General features: G+C 44.1%; 1 protein-coding gene across 1 annotated transcript in view; it reads right to left on the reverse strand.

Annotated features, from left to right (window-relative positions):
- Positions 1-2,487: 2,487 nt before the first annotated feature.
- Positions 2,488-15,126, reverse strand: part of Eif2b3 (eukaryotic translation initiation factor 2B subunit gamma) — a 63,243-nt gene continuing 50,604 nt past the window's right edge. Inside the window, exons 11-12 of the mRNA XM_027402588.2 lie at positions 3,650-3,753; positions 2,488-2,661 (exon numbers count right to left, since the gene is read on the reverse strand). Coding sequence (XP_027258389.1) covers positions 2,609-2,661; positions 3,650-3,753 — 157 coding nt within the window. The 3' untranslated portion in view covers positions 2,488-2,608. The remainder of the gene's footprint in view (positions 2,662-3,649; positions 3,754-15,126) is intronic.

The raw sequence follows: 15,126 nt of genomic DNA on the forward strand, positions 1-15,126 counted from the left end.
AGAGAAACCCCATTCTTCAATTATCTGAAGCAAGGGCACCTATATAATTAAGGCAAAAAGGACGCAGCTGGAGAAAAGTCAAGATGACTTTCAAACACTAGTTATTGGCTCTTCTTTGCCAGGCTGAGTGGGCATCACCTAGGGTGTGGTAGAGATGGAATAGGCTTGGCTTAGAACACCATTTTAGATTATAGCTTTTGTCTCCATGAAAACCTGTGGGGAAAGGCTGTTCACTAGCCACAGGCTTCCTTCAACTTGCTTTAAAAGCCTCTAAGGCAGTGGTTCTCCACCTGTGGGTCTCAAACCCTTGTGATGGGGTGCGTCAATGACCTTCCACAGGCATCTCATAATATTTACAATTCATAACAGTAGCAAGATTACCATTATGAAGTAGCAATGAAACAATTTTATGGATGGGGTCGCAATAACATGAAGAACTGTATTAAAGGGCCGCAGCATTAGGAAGGTGGAGAACCACTGCCCTAAGGGTTAAGAGCTGCGTTGGGGGAAAGGGGTAGAGACTCAGTGGACGGCTGGGTGAAGGACAGGGTGGTGGCAGGTGCTAGATTATCTGTATGGTAGCTACCGGAACAGAAAATAGTAAGTCATGGGCTAATATTCAGAGCTGGCACTGCTAGCTGCTGGGCTAAGTATCTAGAAAGCCTGATTAGGGTCAGGACTTTTAGGTGGTGCTTTTAGATGGAAGACACTTAAACAAACAAACAAAAACTATTCTGTGAGTTCTAGGCCAGCCAGGTCTACAGAGTGAGTCCCAGGACAGCTAAGCCTACACAGAGAAACCCTATCTTAAAAAACACAAAAAAACAAAACAACAAAAAACACCCTATTTATTGGGCCAGTGATGGAGGATGACCTTCTGTATATGTTTTTCTTATTCGTTGATTAATAAAACACTGATTGGCCAATAGCCAGGCAGGAAGCATAGGCAGGGCTACCAGACCAGGAGAAGGCCGGGGAGGGGAAGGAGAGAGAGAGAGGCCAAGAGGAGAGGCCATGCTGCCAAAGGAGTAACACGTGGGATTACAGGTAAGCCACAGCCACGTGGCAATACATAGATGGATAGAAATAATTAAGACAGAGCTAGCCAATATGAAGCCCTAGCCATCAGCCAACAGTTTTATAATTAATATAGCATCCATGTGGTTATTTAGGGCAAATTGGCTGCGGGACCAGGCTGGAAAGAAATTCCAGCTACAGGCCAGGTGGTGGTGCATTCCTTTAATCCCAGCAATTGGGAGGCAGAGGCAGAGGCAGGAGGATCTCTGTGAGATCAAGGCTAGCCTGGCTTACAAAGTGAATTCCATTACAGTCAGGGCTACACAGAGAAACCCTATATCAGAAAAAAACAAACAAAACAGTATTTTATTATTATTATTATTATTATTATTTATTATATTTGTGTGTATACACCTTTATGTGGGTTCCAGGGATGGAATTCAGGTTACCAGCCATGAGTGACATGGGCCTTTACTGGCTTCTTGCTAGCCTTATTGTAGTTCTTTTTTGAGAGAGGGTCTTAGTAGGGTAGGGTTGGGTAGCCTCAAAGTCACCTGGGGATGGCTTTTAACTCTTTTTTTTTTTCCCCTTTGGTTTTTCCAGACAAGGTTTCTCAATGTAGTCTTGGATGCCCTAGAACTCATTTTGTAGACCAGGCTGGCCTAGTACTCACAGAGATCCGCCTGCCTCTGCCTCCTGAGTGCTGGGATTAAAGGCGTGTGCCACCACTGCCTGTCTGGGCAATTCTTTTTTTTTTTTTTTTAAAGATTTATTTAGGGCTGGAGAGATGACTCAGAGGTAAGAGCACTGGCTGTTCTTCCAGAGGTCCTGAGTTCAATTCCCAGCAACCACACAGTGGCTCACAACCATCTGTAATGAGATCTGGTGCCCTCTTCTGGCCTGCAGGCATATATGGAGGCAGAATGTTGTATACATAACATTGTATACAGTATTCTGTCTGCATGCATGCCTGCAGGCCAGAAGAGGATGTCAGATCACATTACATATGGTTGTGAGTCACTGTGTGGTTGCTGGGAATTGAACTCAGGACCTCTGGAAGAGAAGTCAGTGCTCTTAACCACTGAGCCATCTCTCCAGCAACCCCCCCTCCCCCGCCACCCAGCCCTTTAATTCTTGATCCTCCTGCTTCCACCTCTTGAGTGCTGGGGTCACATAGTATATGTTACCATGCTCAGCCTCAGGCAGAAGATACTTCACAGACTAAGCTTGGTCAGCTGCTTCCTGTCTGTGAACCTTGGCATAGAAGACCTAGCCCATTGTGTCGACTTCAGTCTGTTGCTCTTGGTAGACTTAATACACAATCCACAAAAACACACATACTATACCTGGAACCCATATGCCAGGAACCTGGGACTGTTTCATAGCTGCCTTTGGAAATCTTTCTTTCTTTTTGTTTTCAGTGCAGGGCTTGATTAGGGCCTTGTGCATTCAATCACTTTACCACTGAGCTACACTTACAGCCTGGAAATTCTTCTTTATTGAAAAATAAATACAGAGTCAAACAGGTGGGCCAGCCAACATCTGCAGTTTTGGGGCCAAAAGGAAGGGAGGGGTCAGGCTTGTTCAGGACTCAGATCTCCATGAGTTGGTCACTTCCCACAATTACCTCGTTCATTCGCTTAGCTACAGAAAACAAAAAGACAGAAAAGGTTTTCATGGAACTGGCAGCAAAAGTTATGATTTCAAATCCAGCTGCTTCTAGAGATGACAATGTTCTTTTCAAAAGGGCCTATGGGAGGGCATCTTCTTACATAAGGATGACTCTGCATGCCTGGCTTCCAGAAAACACACACACCAAGATCATGGAGTGTGGTTAAAGCATCATTAAAAGATGAATAGTTATCTCAAGGAACCCTATATATATTATGCTCCCTCCCACCCCCACTCCCCAAGACAAGAGTTTCTCTGTATAGCCCTGGCTATCCTGGCACTCACTGTGTAGACCAGGCTGGCTTGAACTCAGATCCGCCTGCCTCTGCCTCCCGAGTGCTGGAATTAAAGTCCTTTGACACCACTGCTTGGCTTATACTATGCTTTAAAAAATGTTATTTTAATAGCATGGATGCTTTGCCTGCCTTCATGTTTGCACGTACGTATACCACATGCATGCATGGTGCCCACAGAGGTCAGTAGAGCTTATCAGACCCTGGATTGGAGTTACAGAGGGTTGTAAACCACCATGTGAATGCTGGGAACCAAATTGTGGTCCTCTGGAAGGGCAGCCAGTGTTCTTCACCATTGTTGCCAACTCTCCAGCTCATTTTTTTTTGGGTGGGGCGGGTGTTGAGACAGGGTTTCTTTGTGGCTTTGGAGGCTGTCCTGGAACAAGCTCTTGTAGTCCAGGCTAGTCTTGAACTCACAGAGATCTGCCTGCCTCTGCCTCCCGAGTGCTGGGACTAAAGGCGTGTGCCACCAACGCCCGGCTAGCTCATTTTTCTATAAGTACACACCTATAATAAAATTTACAAATCAGACCCAGAGACTAACAACTAACAATAAAACATAATTATAACAATATGAATTATAACATGTGAATAGCCTCTCTCTCTGAAAATGTCTTATCCTGTGGTGTTCACCACTTCCATGATTCTTAACTTGGGGTGTTGTTTACCTTTGGCTTCAATCCTCTGACCACTTCCAATTAGACAGTCCTTGATGTCCGCTCCCTTCTCAATCACCACGTTGTTGCAGATGACGCTGCCCTGGATTTTGCTTCTATAACACAGGAGCCAACAAAGTAGTTACATTAGAATATCCAGGGCTTCATTACCAAATCACTGCCTGGAAGCCCAGGCTTTTCTCTTGGCTGAAAACTGCTGATCAATCCTATGGGTGGCTATATGTCTCAATTTATTGTTTATTGAGGACAGAATAGCTTTAGAGAATTTCAGAGGGGGCTATGTTCATAATCATAGTCCTTATTTTTCTAAGTCCTTATTTGACTTCTCATAATCTTTTTTTTTTCCATAATGGGGATGGATCTAGTGCTTTGAAATTGCTGGGCAAACTCTTTACCATTGAACGATGTGTCTACTCCCATTTTGAGACAGGGTCTTACATAGTCCAGGCTGGCCTTGAACTCACTATGTAGCCAAGAATGATATTGAACCCTTGATCTCCCTGCCTCTACCCACCAAGTGCTGGGATTATGGGTATATGTAAACACCCTAGCAATCAAAGTTCTTTTTACTTTCTAAAATTTATTACATTCGCCGGGCGTTGGTGGTGCCCGCCTTTAATCCCAGCACTCAGGAGGCAGAGGCAGGCAGATCTCTGTGAGTTCGAGGCCAGCCTGGTCTCCAGAGCGAGTGCCAGGATAGGCTCCAAAGCTACACAGAGAAACCCTGTCTTAAAAACAAAACAAACAAACAAACAAACAAACAAACAGTCAGTTCTCTTCTTCCACCATGCTGGTTCTAGGGATTGAACTCAGGTCACTAGGCTTGCTGACAGAAGCTCTGACCTACTAAGCTGTCACACACACACACAGTGTGTGTGTGTGTGTGTGTGTGTGTGTGTGTGTGTGTGTGTGTGTGTGTGTGTGTGTATGTGTATGTGTGTGTGTTGGCAGTGCTGGGAATTGAACTCAGGGCCTCACACATGGTACAAGCACTCTGCCACTGAAATACATCCTTAGCATAAAGATGGATATTTAAAAACCAGCTCATCTCAAGCCAAGGACCACTAGTGGTTTGGGCCTGTTATCTCAGCTACTCAGGAGGTTAAACCAGGAAGACTACAAGTTCAGGGCCTTCTTTAGCTATAAAGTGAGATCAAGCCCTGTCTGGGCAATTTGGTGAGACCCTGTATTAAAATTAAAAAAAAAAGGGGGGGGTGGTTTGGGCATTACTGAGTTGCAGAGCACTTGCTTAGCATGTGGAAATCCTGGGGCTCAGTCCCTAGTATTGTGCTCCATCCCAGAGAGACTGCTGTGTTTCAAATGACATTGCCCTTTACTCCACACCACTAGAAGCTGCTGCAGGCCCTACACACTCTCAAAAGCAGCAGCTGTCGGACTGAATTGAAAAACTACCTCTGTGTCTCCTGAAGACCGTGAGGTGGGAGAACAGTTTTCAAGGAAATTGTTATTATCGTGTGTGTGTATGATATATATATAGTGCCATGGCAAGTGTTGAGAGTTGATTTTTTTCTTTCACTGTGGGTTCCAGGGACTGAATGAAGGCCCTCAGGCTTGCAAGCAAGCAATCTTACCTGCTGAGTAACCTTATCAGCTGGAAAAGGTCTTTAAATTTTTTAAAAATTGAGACAGAGTCTCTCTACATAGCCCTGGCTGTCCTGGAACCCACTATGTAGACCAGGTTGGCCTCAAACTCAGAGATCCACCAAGTGCTGGTATTAATGGTGTGCCTACCACGACTGGCAGAAAAGGTCTTTTGGAAAACCATCATCAACATTTATTACACATATATGCCAGGTACTATGCTAAACAGACTGTTTATTACAATAATGAGTTTTTACAAATCTAGCTGCTTCATCTGAAAAATCACCTGGGCAGGGCCAGTGAGATGGTTCAGTTTGTAAAGGCACTTGCTGTGCAAACCTGCAGACCTGAGTTCAATTCCCAGAACCCATGCAAAGGTGAAAGGAGAGAGCTGGTTCCAGAAAGTTGTCCTCTGACCTCTATATGTCATGATATATGCCCCACCCCAACCAGACCCCACTATGTGCACAGCACACACAATAATAAAAAAAATTATTTTGCTGGGCAGTAGTTGTGCACACCTTTAATCCCAGCACTTAGGAGGCAGAAGCAGGCGGATCTCTGTGAGTCTGAGGCCAGCCTGGTCTATAAATCAAGTTCCAGGATAGCCAGGGCTGTTACAGAGAAATCCTGTCTTAGAAAAATTTTTTATGGACAACATAAAAAACAAGAACATCTTTTGTCTTGGCTTCCATCAATTATTTTAGTAGGCCCAGGATGAGAACCTTATGTATTTAATTAGAGAAAACATCTAGGTGATTTTAGAGAATCTAGGGGATTCTCTGAATACTATTCTTATCTGCTATAAAAATAGCACTCAAAATTTACAGATGAAGTAGCAGATTTAGAGAATTTAAACCATTTATTATAAACTATGTAGCTGCTAAACAACATATTCAAATCCAGGTCTGCCTGATACTAGAACACACATCCCTCCCACACCCCCACACTCCTTTTATGAGACAGGGTTTCTCTTTGTAACAGCCCTGGGTGTCCTGGAATTCACTTTGTAGACCAGGCTGGCCTTAAATTTACAAAGATCATCTGGCTAGCCCTAATTCCCAAGTGCTGGGATTAAAGGCATGTACACCACTGCCTGGAGGTATCAAGATGAATTAAACTGCCCTATTATTCATAAGAGGTTGAACTTTTTTTTTGGAGACAGGGTTTTTCTGTGTAATAGCCCTGGCTATCCTGGAACTCACTTTGTAGACCGGGCTGGCCTTGAACTCATAGAGATGGTCTGCCTCTGCCTCCTGAATGCTGGGATTAAAGGTGTTAGCCACTACTGCCTGTTGAGGTTGAACCTTCAATGAGAATGGCCCACACCCATAAAGAAGAGCTGATGCCACAGGAAGGATGTTGGGCAGGATTCTACTACACAACAGCCAGTCTTTCATACAACTCAGAAGTCTAGGGGTGCAGCTCATTCATGTAAGGTGTTAGAATCTTGACCTGGAGCCAAAATCCAGAGCAGTCTACAGACAATCCCCTGAGCATGACTGGGCGCCCAAAGCACGAGGTGCCCTCTCAGCATTCAGAGAGCTTTTGCTTCAGAGGGCAGACCTGAGACAAACAGGAAACCTAGCTCTCTATGCTATCTCCATTCCGAGGGAAGGCTAAAGCCTATCCTAGGCTGAAGCATCTCTGTGGGTGGTATGAATAGGACAAGTATTAGTTTGCTTTTTGGCAGTCTCAGGATACATACAGTGGGTGTTCCACAAGGTACAACCCAGAACTTTGCAACTTGTCCAAATTGCAAAGCATTACAGTCAGCAGTTATAGTAGCTCCATATCCTTTGGGAAATCCCCTACAGAGGGTAATAAGGAAGGTGCAGAATGCCTTATATACACCGGTTCCTGAGAAAGAACAAGTCTCCACTTAGCCAAAACAAAGTCTGAAGATAGTAGCAATGTACGTTTCCTATCAGTGGTTGAGATACTAAAAGCATGCTCTGGAGCTAGGCAAGAGGTGAACAGTCAGTGGGACACAAGCAGCTGTGAGTGAAGATTCCTGCAAAAAGCTGTGGGGTTGATTAGAACCTCAGTGATGCGGAGAGGTTGGAATGTTGCAGGTTTGGAGGCTAATTACAAGTTATTTTGGGCTATCTTTAGTTCTTGCCCACTGCTGTGTTGAACCTAACATCCTGTGACTAATAGATAAAAACCTTTGGAATGCATTAACTAAACAAACCCAAGTTTCCAGCAAAGGAAGGACGCTGTCAGGCAGCTTCTAATGCCCGTGCAGAGTTCTCCCAGTCTTGCTATAACCCAACCACCCAACGGAGCCACTAACATAATGGAAGCGTGTTTTGATTTATGCCTTTCTTTGTTGTGTTACTATAGAAAGTTCACAGAATTGCAACCTCATTGGAACATGTTTATTTGGGAAGACCCAAATCTATGTTCCAAAGCCATGGCCACTCATATTTGGTTCCAAAATAAACCACATTTTTATTCCTTTGAGTGAGAGCTGTTTCTTTTGTTGACAAAGCCATAATTAAAGACTACTAAGTGGCTATCCTGGAATCTGGATGTGGGTGGGAACCACCACTGGAAGGAAGTGGCTGGAATGACTGAGGTTTCTGCAGCAATCCATGGCTTGCTTTTCCTTTTGTTTAGCAGTTCTAATCAGGGTCTTCAGGAGCCTCTTTTATCTTCCCTAGTTTATGTGTAACTTGTGAGATGTATTAGTTATCCTGTGGAGACTGTAGATACTCCTGGGGAAAGGAGGTTTGACAGTAAACCGGAAGCTTCTGCTCAGTAGCCCTGTGAAGACTTGGGTGAACACAGGGGAGGAAGTTTTTTTCTGACCATTTGCCTCAACTCTTCCTTCCTTCCTTCTTTTTTTTTTTTTTTTTTTTTTTTTTTTTTTTTTTTGAGACAGGGTTTCTCTGTAGCTTTGGAGCCTGTCCTGGAACTAGCTCTGTAGACCAGGCAGGCCTCGAACTCAAAGATCTGCCTGCCTGTCTCCCAAGTACTGGGTTTAAAGGTGAGTGCCACCTTCTTCCTTTTTGAAAAGGGTGGCTTTCTTGTCTTCTCTTTCCCTTTTGATGTCGGAAATTGAACCCAAGCTCTTGCACACACTGGAGAAGTATTGTACCACTGAGATTCATGCCCAGCACTGCAGTGGTTTTGAAAGAGCCAAGAAGGACTGCTTACCAAATAAGCATACGCTTCCAAGGTACTATAGAAACAGGCCGGGTATGATCACACATTTAATTTAAGGAGGTTCATTCTAAACTGAGCATGGTGTCTTATAACTGTAATTCCAGCACTTGGGAGGTGAAGGCAGGAGGATTAGGAGTTCAAAGCTATCTTAAGCTCCAAAATGAGTTGTAGGTCAGCTTGGGCTATAGAGGAGAAATTGTCTATAACCAAACAAACATTGCACTATTAAAGAGTTAGGAATGTCCTGAATAAAGGGGACCGGAAGCTGGGCCTGGTAGCACAGGCCTATAATCCCAGCTACTTGGGAGGCTCAAGCGGGAGGATCTCTTTAAAAGATCAAATTTTGGGACTGGAGAGATGGCTCAGAGGTTAAGAGCACTGACTGCTCTTCCAGAGGTCCTGAGTTCAATTCCCAGCAACCATATAGTAGCTCACAACCATCTGTTATGAGATCTGGTGCCCTCTTCTGGTGTGTAGATATACATGGAAGCAGAATGTTGTACACATAATAAATAAATAAAATCTTAAAAAAAAAAAAAAAAGCAAATTTAAGGGCTTTCTGGGTTACAGAGCCAGTTAGGGACAGCTTGGGCAACTTAGCCAGAATCTATCTTAAAATAAAAAGTAAAGGTCGTCGGTGGTGGCGCATGCCTTTGATCTCAGCATTTGGGAGGCAGAGGCAGGCAGATCTCTGAGTTTGAGGCTAAATTGGTCTACAAACTGAGTTCCAGGACAGGCAAGACTACACAGAGAAACCCTGTCTCAAAAAAAAAAAAAATCTAAAAAGACAAGGGGCTGGTGAGATGACTCAGGTTAAAAGTTCATACTACTATTGCAGAGGATCTGAGTTAGGTTTCCAATATCAAAACTGAATGGTTCAAAACCACCTGTAACTCCAGCTACAGGGATCAGACCCTCTCCTCCCTACTGGGGGATATGATTCCTTGGGTACCTACATTCAAATGTAAACACACACACACACACACACACACACACACACACACACACACACACACACACTCTCTCTCTCTCTCTCTCTCTCTCTATCACGATCTGGGGCATTATGGTACATATTTGTAATGCTAGAATTTGGGAGGTAGAAGTAGAATGATTAGGATTCCAAAGTCTTCTTCTGCTACTCATTAAGTTCAAGGTCAGCCTGGGCTATATCAGACTAGGCCCCAAACAAACAAGGACACTGCTGTGTGGCAGAACCCTTGGCTAACCTGTATAAGGCCCTGGGTTCAATCCCTATACCACAAAAAAAGCAGGTGGAATTGGGGTTAAGGATAGAAAAATCAGGATCCAATGTGTGGGCCAGTTAGCTGAGGTAGCTTGCAGACTGTGCTCAAGGTAACAATCAGAATGAGAAACAGGAACAGCTTGTTTGGTTTTGAGGACTAACTTGGCTATGACAGACAGCATAGAAAGCCCTGATTTCCAGTTTGCTTATCCTGAAGATGGGATTGGAGACTGCTTTGATGTTATCCTTGCATTAAGAGGCAATAAAGATGTAGTTGAGGGGAACTAAGGAGACAGACAACAAATTAAAGCCTTGACAATTAAGTTGTTTTTTTTTTTAGTTTATATATAAATATATATCATATATGTATTTATAATTTAATATATGTATGTATTATATTATATATATGGCTCTCTCTACATGTACACCTGTATGCTAGAAGAGGGCATCAGATCCCACTACAGATGGTTGTGAGCCCCCATATGGTTGCTGGGAATTGAACTCAGGACCTTTGGAGCCAGTGCTCTTAACCAGTGAGCCAACTCTTTGGCCCTGACAAGGCTAGACTTTTAAAACTACTATATTTTTATTTATTTAGTTGTGTGTGTGGGTGTGTGCGTGCGCACGTGTGCATGTGCATGTGACATTTATCCAGTCCCCTCTACCTTTTTCAATACACTTTACTTGTGTGTACATTCATGTGTATGAGTGTAGCATGTCTGTGTAGAGTCTGAGGACAGCACAGATGTCAGTCTCCTATGGCTCTTTGCTGATTCCAGGTGGGCTAGCTTATGAGTTTCTGAGGGTTTCTGTCTGTATTTTGAGTCTTGCTGAGGGAGCTCTGGGATTACAAACAGACAGGGCTATCAGGTCTTAGGCTCCAAACTTAGGTCTTCAAGCTTGCACCACAAGCATTTTACCCACTGTGCCATCTGCCCAGCCCCACACTAGACTTTGATTCCTGACTCTCAGCTGTCATAGAAAGTGGCAGAAAATGAGAAAAATAAGCAGGAATTTTCTCTGAACAGTCTTACCTACACCTTCTCCAAGGTGTTCCTAGTAACATCTCTTAAGCCCCGAGGACCTAGGGCAGGTATCCAACCCACTGTCTACAAGACCTCTGCAGTCCATAACTGCGGGCAGAAACAAGCACAAAACTTATGCACCACTTTGACATTCAATCCAGACATAATCACAAAAGGGCAATCAAAATTTACATATCTGAATTTCAATTACCCTTTTCAAGTTTATCATAGGTAATTATTAAAACTAAATGACCCCAATGGATAAAGAATATGTGGTACATTTACACAATGGAGTACTACTCAGTGGAAAAAAAACAATGCAATCTTGAAATTGGCAGGCAAATGGATGGAACTAGAAGAAACCATCCTGAGTGAGGTAATCCAGTCAAAAAAAGACAAACATGGTATACACTCACTCATATGTGGATTTTAGACATAGAGCAAAGGATTACCAGCCTACACTCTACACCGACAGAGAAGCTAGGAAACAAGGAGGACCCTAAGAGAGACATACATGGTCCCCCGGAGAAGGGGAAAGGGACAAGATCTCATGAGCTAATTGGGAGCATGGGGGGAGGGAGAGAAGTTGGGAGAAAGAGATGGGGAGAAGAGGAGAGGAGGACATGAGGGAGCAGGAAGATTGAGTTAGGGGAAGAATAGAGGAGAGCAAGAAAAGAGATACCATAGTAGAGGGAAACATTATAGGTTTAAAGAGAAATCTAGCACTAGGGAAATGACCAGAGATCTACAAGGATGACCCCAACTAACAATCTAAGCAATAGTGGAGAGGCTACCTTAAATGCCCTTCCTCGATAATGAGACTGATGACTACCTTACATGCGATCCTAGAGCCTTCATCCAGTAGTTGATTGAAGCAGAAGCAGACACCCACAGCTAAACACTGAGCAGATGTCCTGGAATCCAGTTGCAGAGAGGGAGGAGTGATGAGCAAAGGGGTCAAGACCAGGTTGGAGAAACCCACAGAAACAGATGACCTGAACAAGGAGGAGCTCATGGACCCCAGACTGATAGCTGGGAAACCAGCATAGGACCGATCCAGAACCCCTGAAAGTGGGTGTCAGTTAGGAGGCCTGGGAAATCTATGAGGCCTCTGGTAGTGGATTAGTATTTATCCCTAGTATACAAATGGACTTTGGGAGCCCATTCCACATAGAGGGATACTCTCTCAGCCTAGACACATGGAGGAGGGCCTAAGTCCTGTTCCAAATGATATGAAAGACTTTGAAGATTCCCCCATGGAAGGCCTCACCTTCCCTGGGGAGCAAAAGGGGATGGGATAGGGGGTCGTTGGGGCTCAGGGGAGGAAGAGAGGGATGAATATGGGAACTGAGATTGACATGTAAAACAAGCTTGTTTCTAATTCAAATAAAAAAATCGCTGAAAAAAAACCCAAAAAACAAAAACTAAATGACCCCAAAATAATGGGGAAAAGTTCGTGTGGGAAGAAGATATCTGATCTTATCACCAGATGTTAATTTGCAGGATTGGATGAACCATCATGGCCTTCCTTGTCATTAGTCCTGTGTGGTTCAACTGTAATTTTTTTTTTTTTTTTTTTTTTTAAGCAGGATCTCCCTTTTAGCTCAGACTGGCTCTGAATGTAATGACTTTTCTGCCTCAGTCTTCAAAGTGCTGAGATTACAGACATGCACCATCTTGTTCCAATACTTTTTTGGGGTTTTTTTTTGAGACAGGGTTTCTCTGTATTGCTTTGGAGGCTGTCCTAGGATTCACAATGGTGCCCTATGTAAAAGTACCCAGCGCTCTTAACTGCCAAATGATCTTTGTAGCCCTCCCCCTCTCTTTTTTAACTTAGGCCCTAGGGATCAGACTTAGGTCTGACTGCTCCAACCTAGTATGAATAGGGCAGTTTAATTCGTCTTGATAGTTCCAGGCAGTGGTGTACATGCCTTTAATCCCAGCACTTGGGAACCAGAGGCTAGTCAGATGATTTTTGTAAATTTAAGGCCAGCCTGGTCTACAAAGTGAGTTCCAGGACAGTTAGGGCTGTTACAAAGAGAAACCCTGTCTCATAAAAAATGAAAAGATTCATTCTTGCCCAATCAGTCACTTTGTCCGAACTGTAAAATTAACAGTTTTCTCCAGGGTTTTATGAGGAATTGGGTGTGGTGATATAGGACTATTTGGGCAACTGAAGTAAAGTTGAAGCTAGGATTCAAGGCCAGCTAGTTCCATTTCAAGATAAACAAACACTGAAGGAGCTCCCCACCCCAAGTATTCAGCCCAATGGAGTGCTGTGTCCCCCCCACCATCTCATTCTTAGGACACAATGTAGTCCAGGCTGTCTTCTAACTGTGGATGCCCCAGTCCCTGCCAACCCCCCCCCCCCAAGGTTTCTCCATGTAGTCTTGACTGTCCTGGAACTAGCTCTTGTAGACCAGGCTGGTCTCAAACTCACAGAGATCCACCTGCCTCTGCCTCTGGAGTGCTGAGATTAAAGGCGTGCGCCACCACTGCCCGCCCTGTCTCTGCCTTTTGAATGCTGAGAATTTGCTACTATGATGAGCCAGCCCAGTAATTAATTTGTTTTTAATAAATTTTTGCTTTTGCAGTCTACGTTGGTAGCACACACCTTTAATGACTCAGGTGACAGATACAGGCAGATCTCTGTGAGTTTGAGGACAGCCTGTTCTACAGAGTGAGTTCCATGACAGTCAAGACTACATGGAGAAACCCTGTCTCAAAAGAAAAAAAAAAAAAAAAAGAAAGAAAGAAAAAAGGAAAAGAAAAAGAAAAGAAAGCATAGGAGACAGAGTCTCAGTGTGTACCGCTGGCTGGCCTAGAACTCACCATTACACTAGACTGGTCCTAAATTCACAGAGATCCACTTGCCTCTTCTGGGATCAAAGGTATGTGCCACCATGCCCAGCTAGCAAAGCAGATTATTTCTTTTTAAAGACCAGATTTCTCTCTGTGTAGCCTTGGCTGTCCTGGAACTCACTTTGTAACAGGCTGGCGTCAAGCTCAGACATCTGCTTGTTTCTGCCTCCTGAGCGCTGGGGCTAAAGGCTTAAACTTGTCATATATAACCTAGCCTCAAATTTGAAATCCTCTTACCTCTGGTTCCTGAAGCCCCAGGATTATAGGAGTGTATTACTACATTGGTGAGGAACCATGCTTTTATTTGTTTTAAATACAGTTTCAGCAAAAGTTTTCTCTTTTGTGGTTTTGAGGCTAAGTCTCATGCATTCCAGGCTGGACCCAAGTCCCTATGTAGCTGAAGATGATTTTGAATTCCTGACCCTCCTGCTTCATACTCAATTTTATGTAGTGCTAGGATTAAACCCAGGGGCCTTGTGCATATATGCTGGACAAATACTCAATCAACTTATATCCCTAGCCCCAGACTTTTGCTTTTAAGTTTTTATTTTTTATGTATGTGGATGCCTGCAGAGACCAGAGAAGGGCATTAGATCTTCTGAAGCTGGGGTTACAGGCAGTTGTGAACTGCAAGATGTGGAACCAAATTTGGGTCCTCTGGAAGGGCAATGAATGAGTGCTCTTAACCACAGGGCCATCCTCCAGACCCTAGCTTTGGACTTGAAACACAGTTGGATGTATTAAAGATTATGGGGACTTTTCTGTTCTCTCCTTCAGCCTTATTCCCTTGACAAGGTCTTTCACTGAACCGGAAGTGCTGTTCCAGCTAAGCAAGCTGGTTATAGCGTTCCTAGGATCCATCTCGTCCCTTCCCTATGCTGGCGTTAAAGGCACATGTGGCCTTCCCTGGCTTTTATGTAGGTACTGAGGAATCAAATGCAGGTCCTCACACTTGCTCGGCTACTAAGCTATTTCCCAAGCTCCAGTGGTATAGTTTTCGAGTGTGAACTTTGTAGATGACAATGCTGTATCACAATGTCAAAAGGTTGGGCATGGCTGAGAGTATAAATTGTTCCTCAGGGGGAATGGTACTGGATGCCTATCATTGCAGCATTTGGGGACTGAAGCAGGATGCTTACAGGAAGAAGACTGGACAGGGATACATAGCAAGTTCTAGACAAGCCTGAGCTAAAGCCAAAATTTGCAGAAAAGCTTGTTCTCAAAGCATAGCATGGCTTTTACATCCACTCCTCTTATGCCACTGCCTCCAGGCAGCTGTGAGGTATTAAGGCAGGGAAAAGTGACACTTGGGCCCTGGTGTAGTGTAGTCACTGTAGCACTGCAAATGGCTCACTACTGTGGTCATCTTCATGAAACAGGGCCCCAAGGAAGAGACGGCAGCTTCTCATAGGAGCACACTGTTTAACGTGAGGGAGGGTACTAGTCACATTTTACGTTCACTTCATTATGAAAGCAAAACCAAACTTCAAAAGTGCTAAATTTCTTCCTTCCTGTCCCCAAATGTGAGAGCCCTCTGATGGGCTGGGTGAGTCTGCCAAAACTCC

The sequence above is a fragment of the Cricetulus griseus genome, chromosome 2, assembly GCF_003668045.3.
Source record: "Cricetulus griseus strain 17A/GY chromosome 2, alternate assembly CriGri-PICRH-1.0, whole genome shotgun sequence".
NCBI lineage: Eukaryota > Metazoa > Chordata > Mammalia > Rodentia > Cricetidae > Cricetulus > Cricetulus griseus.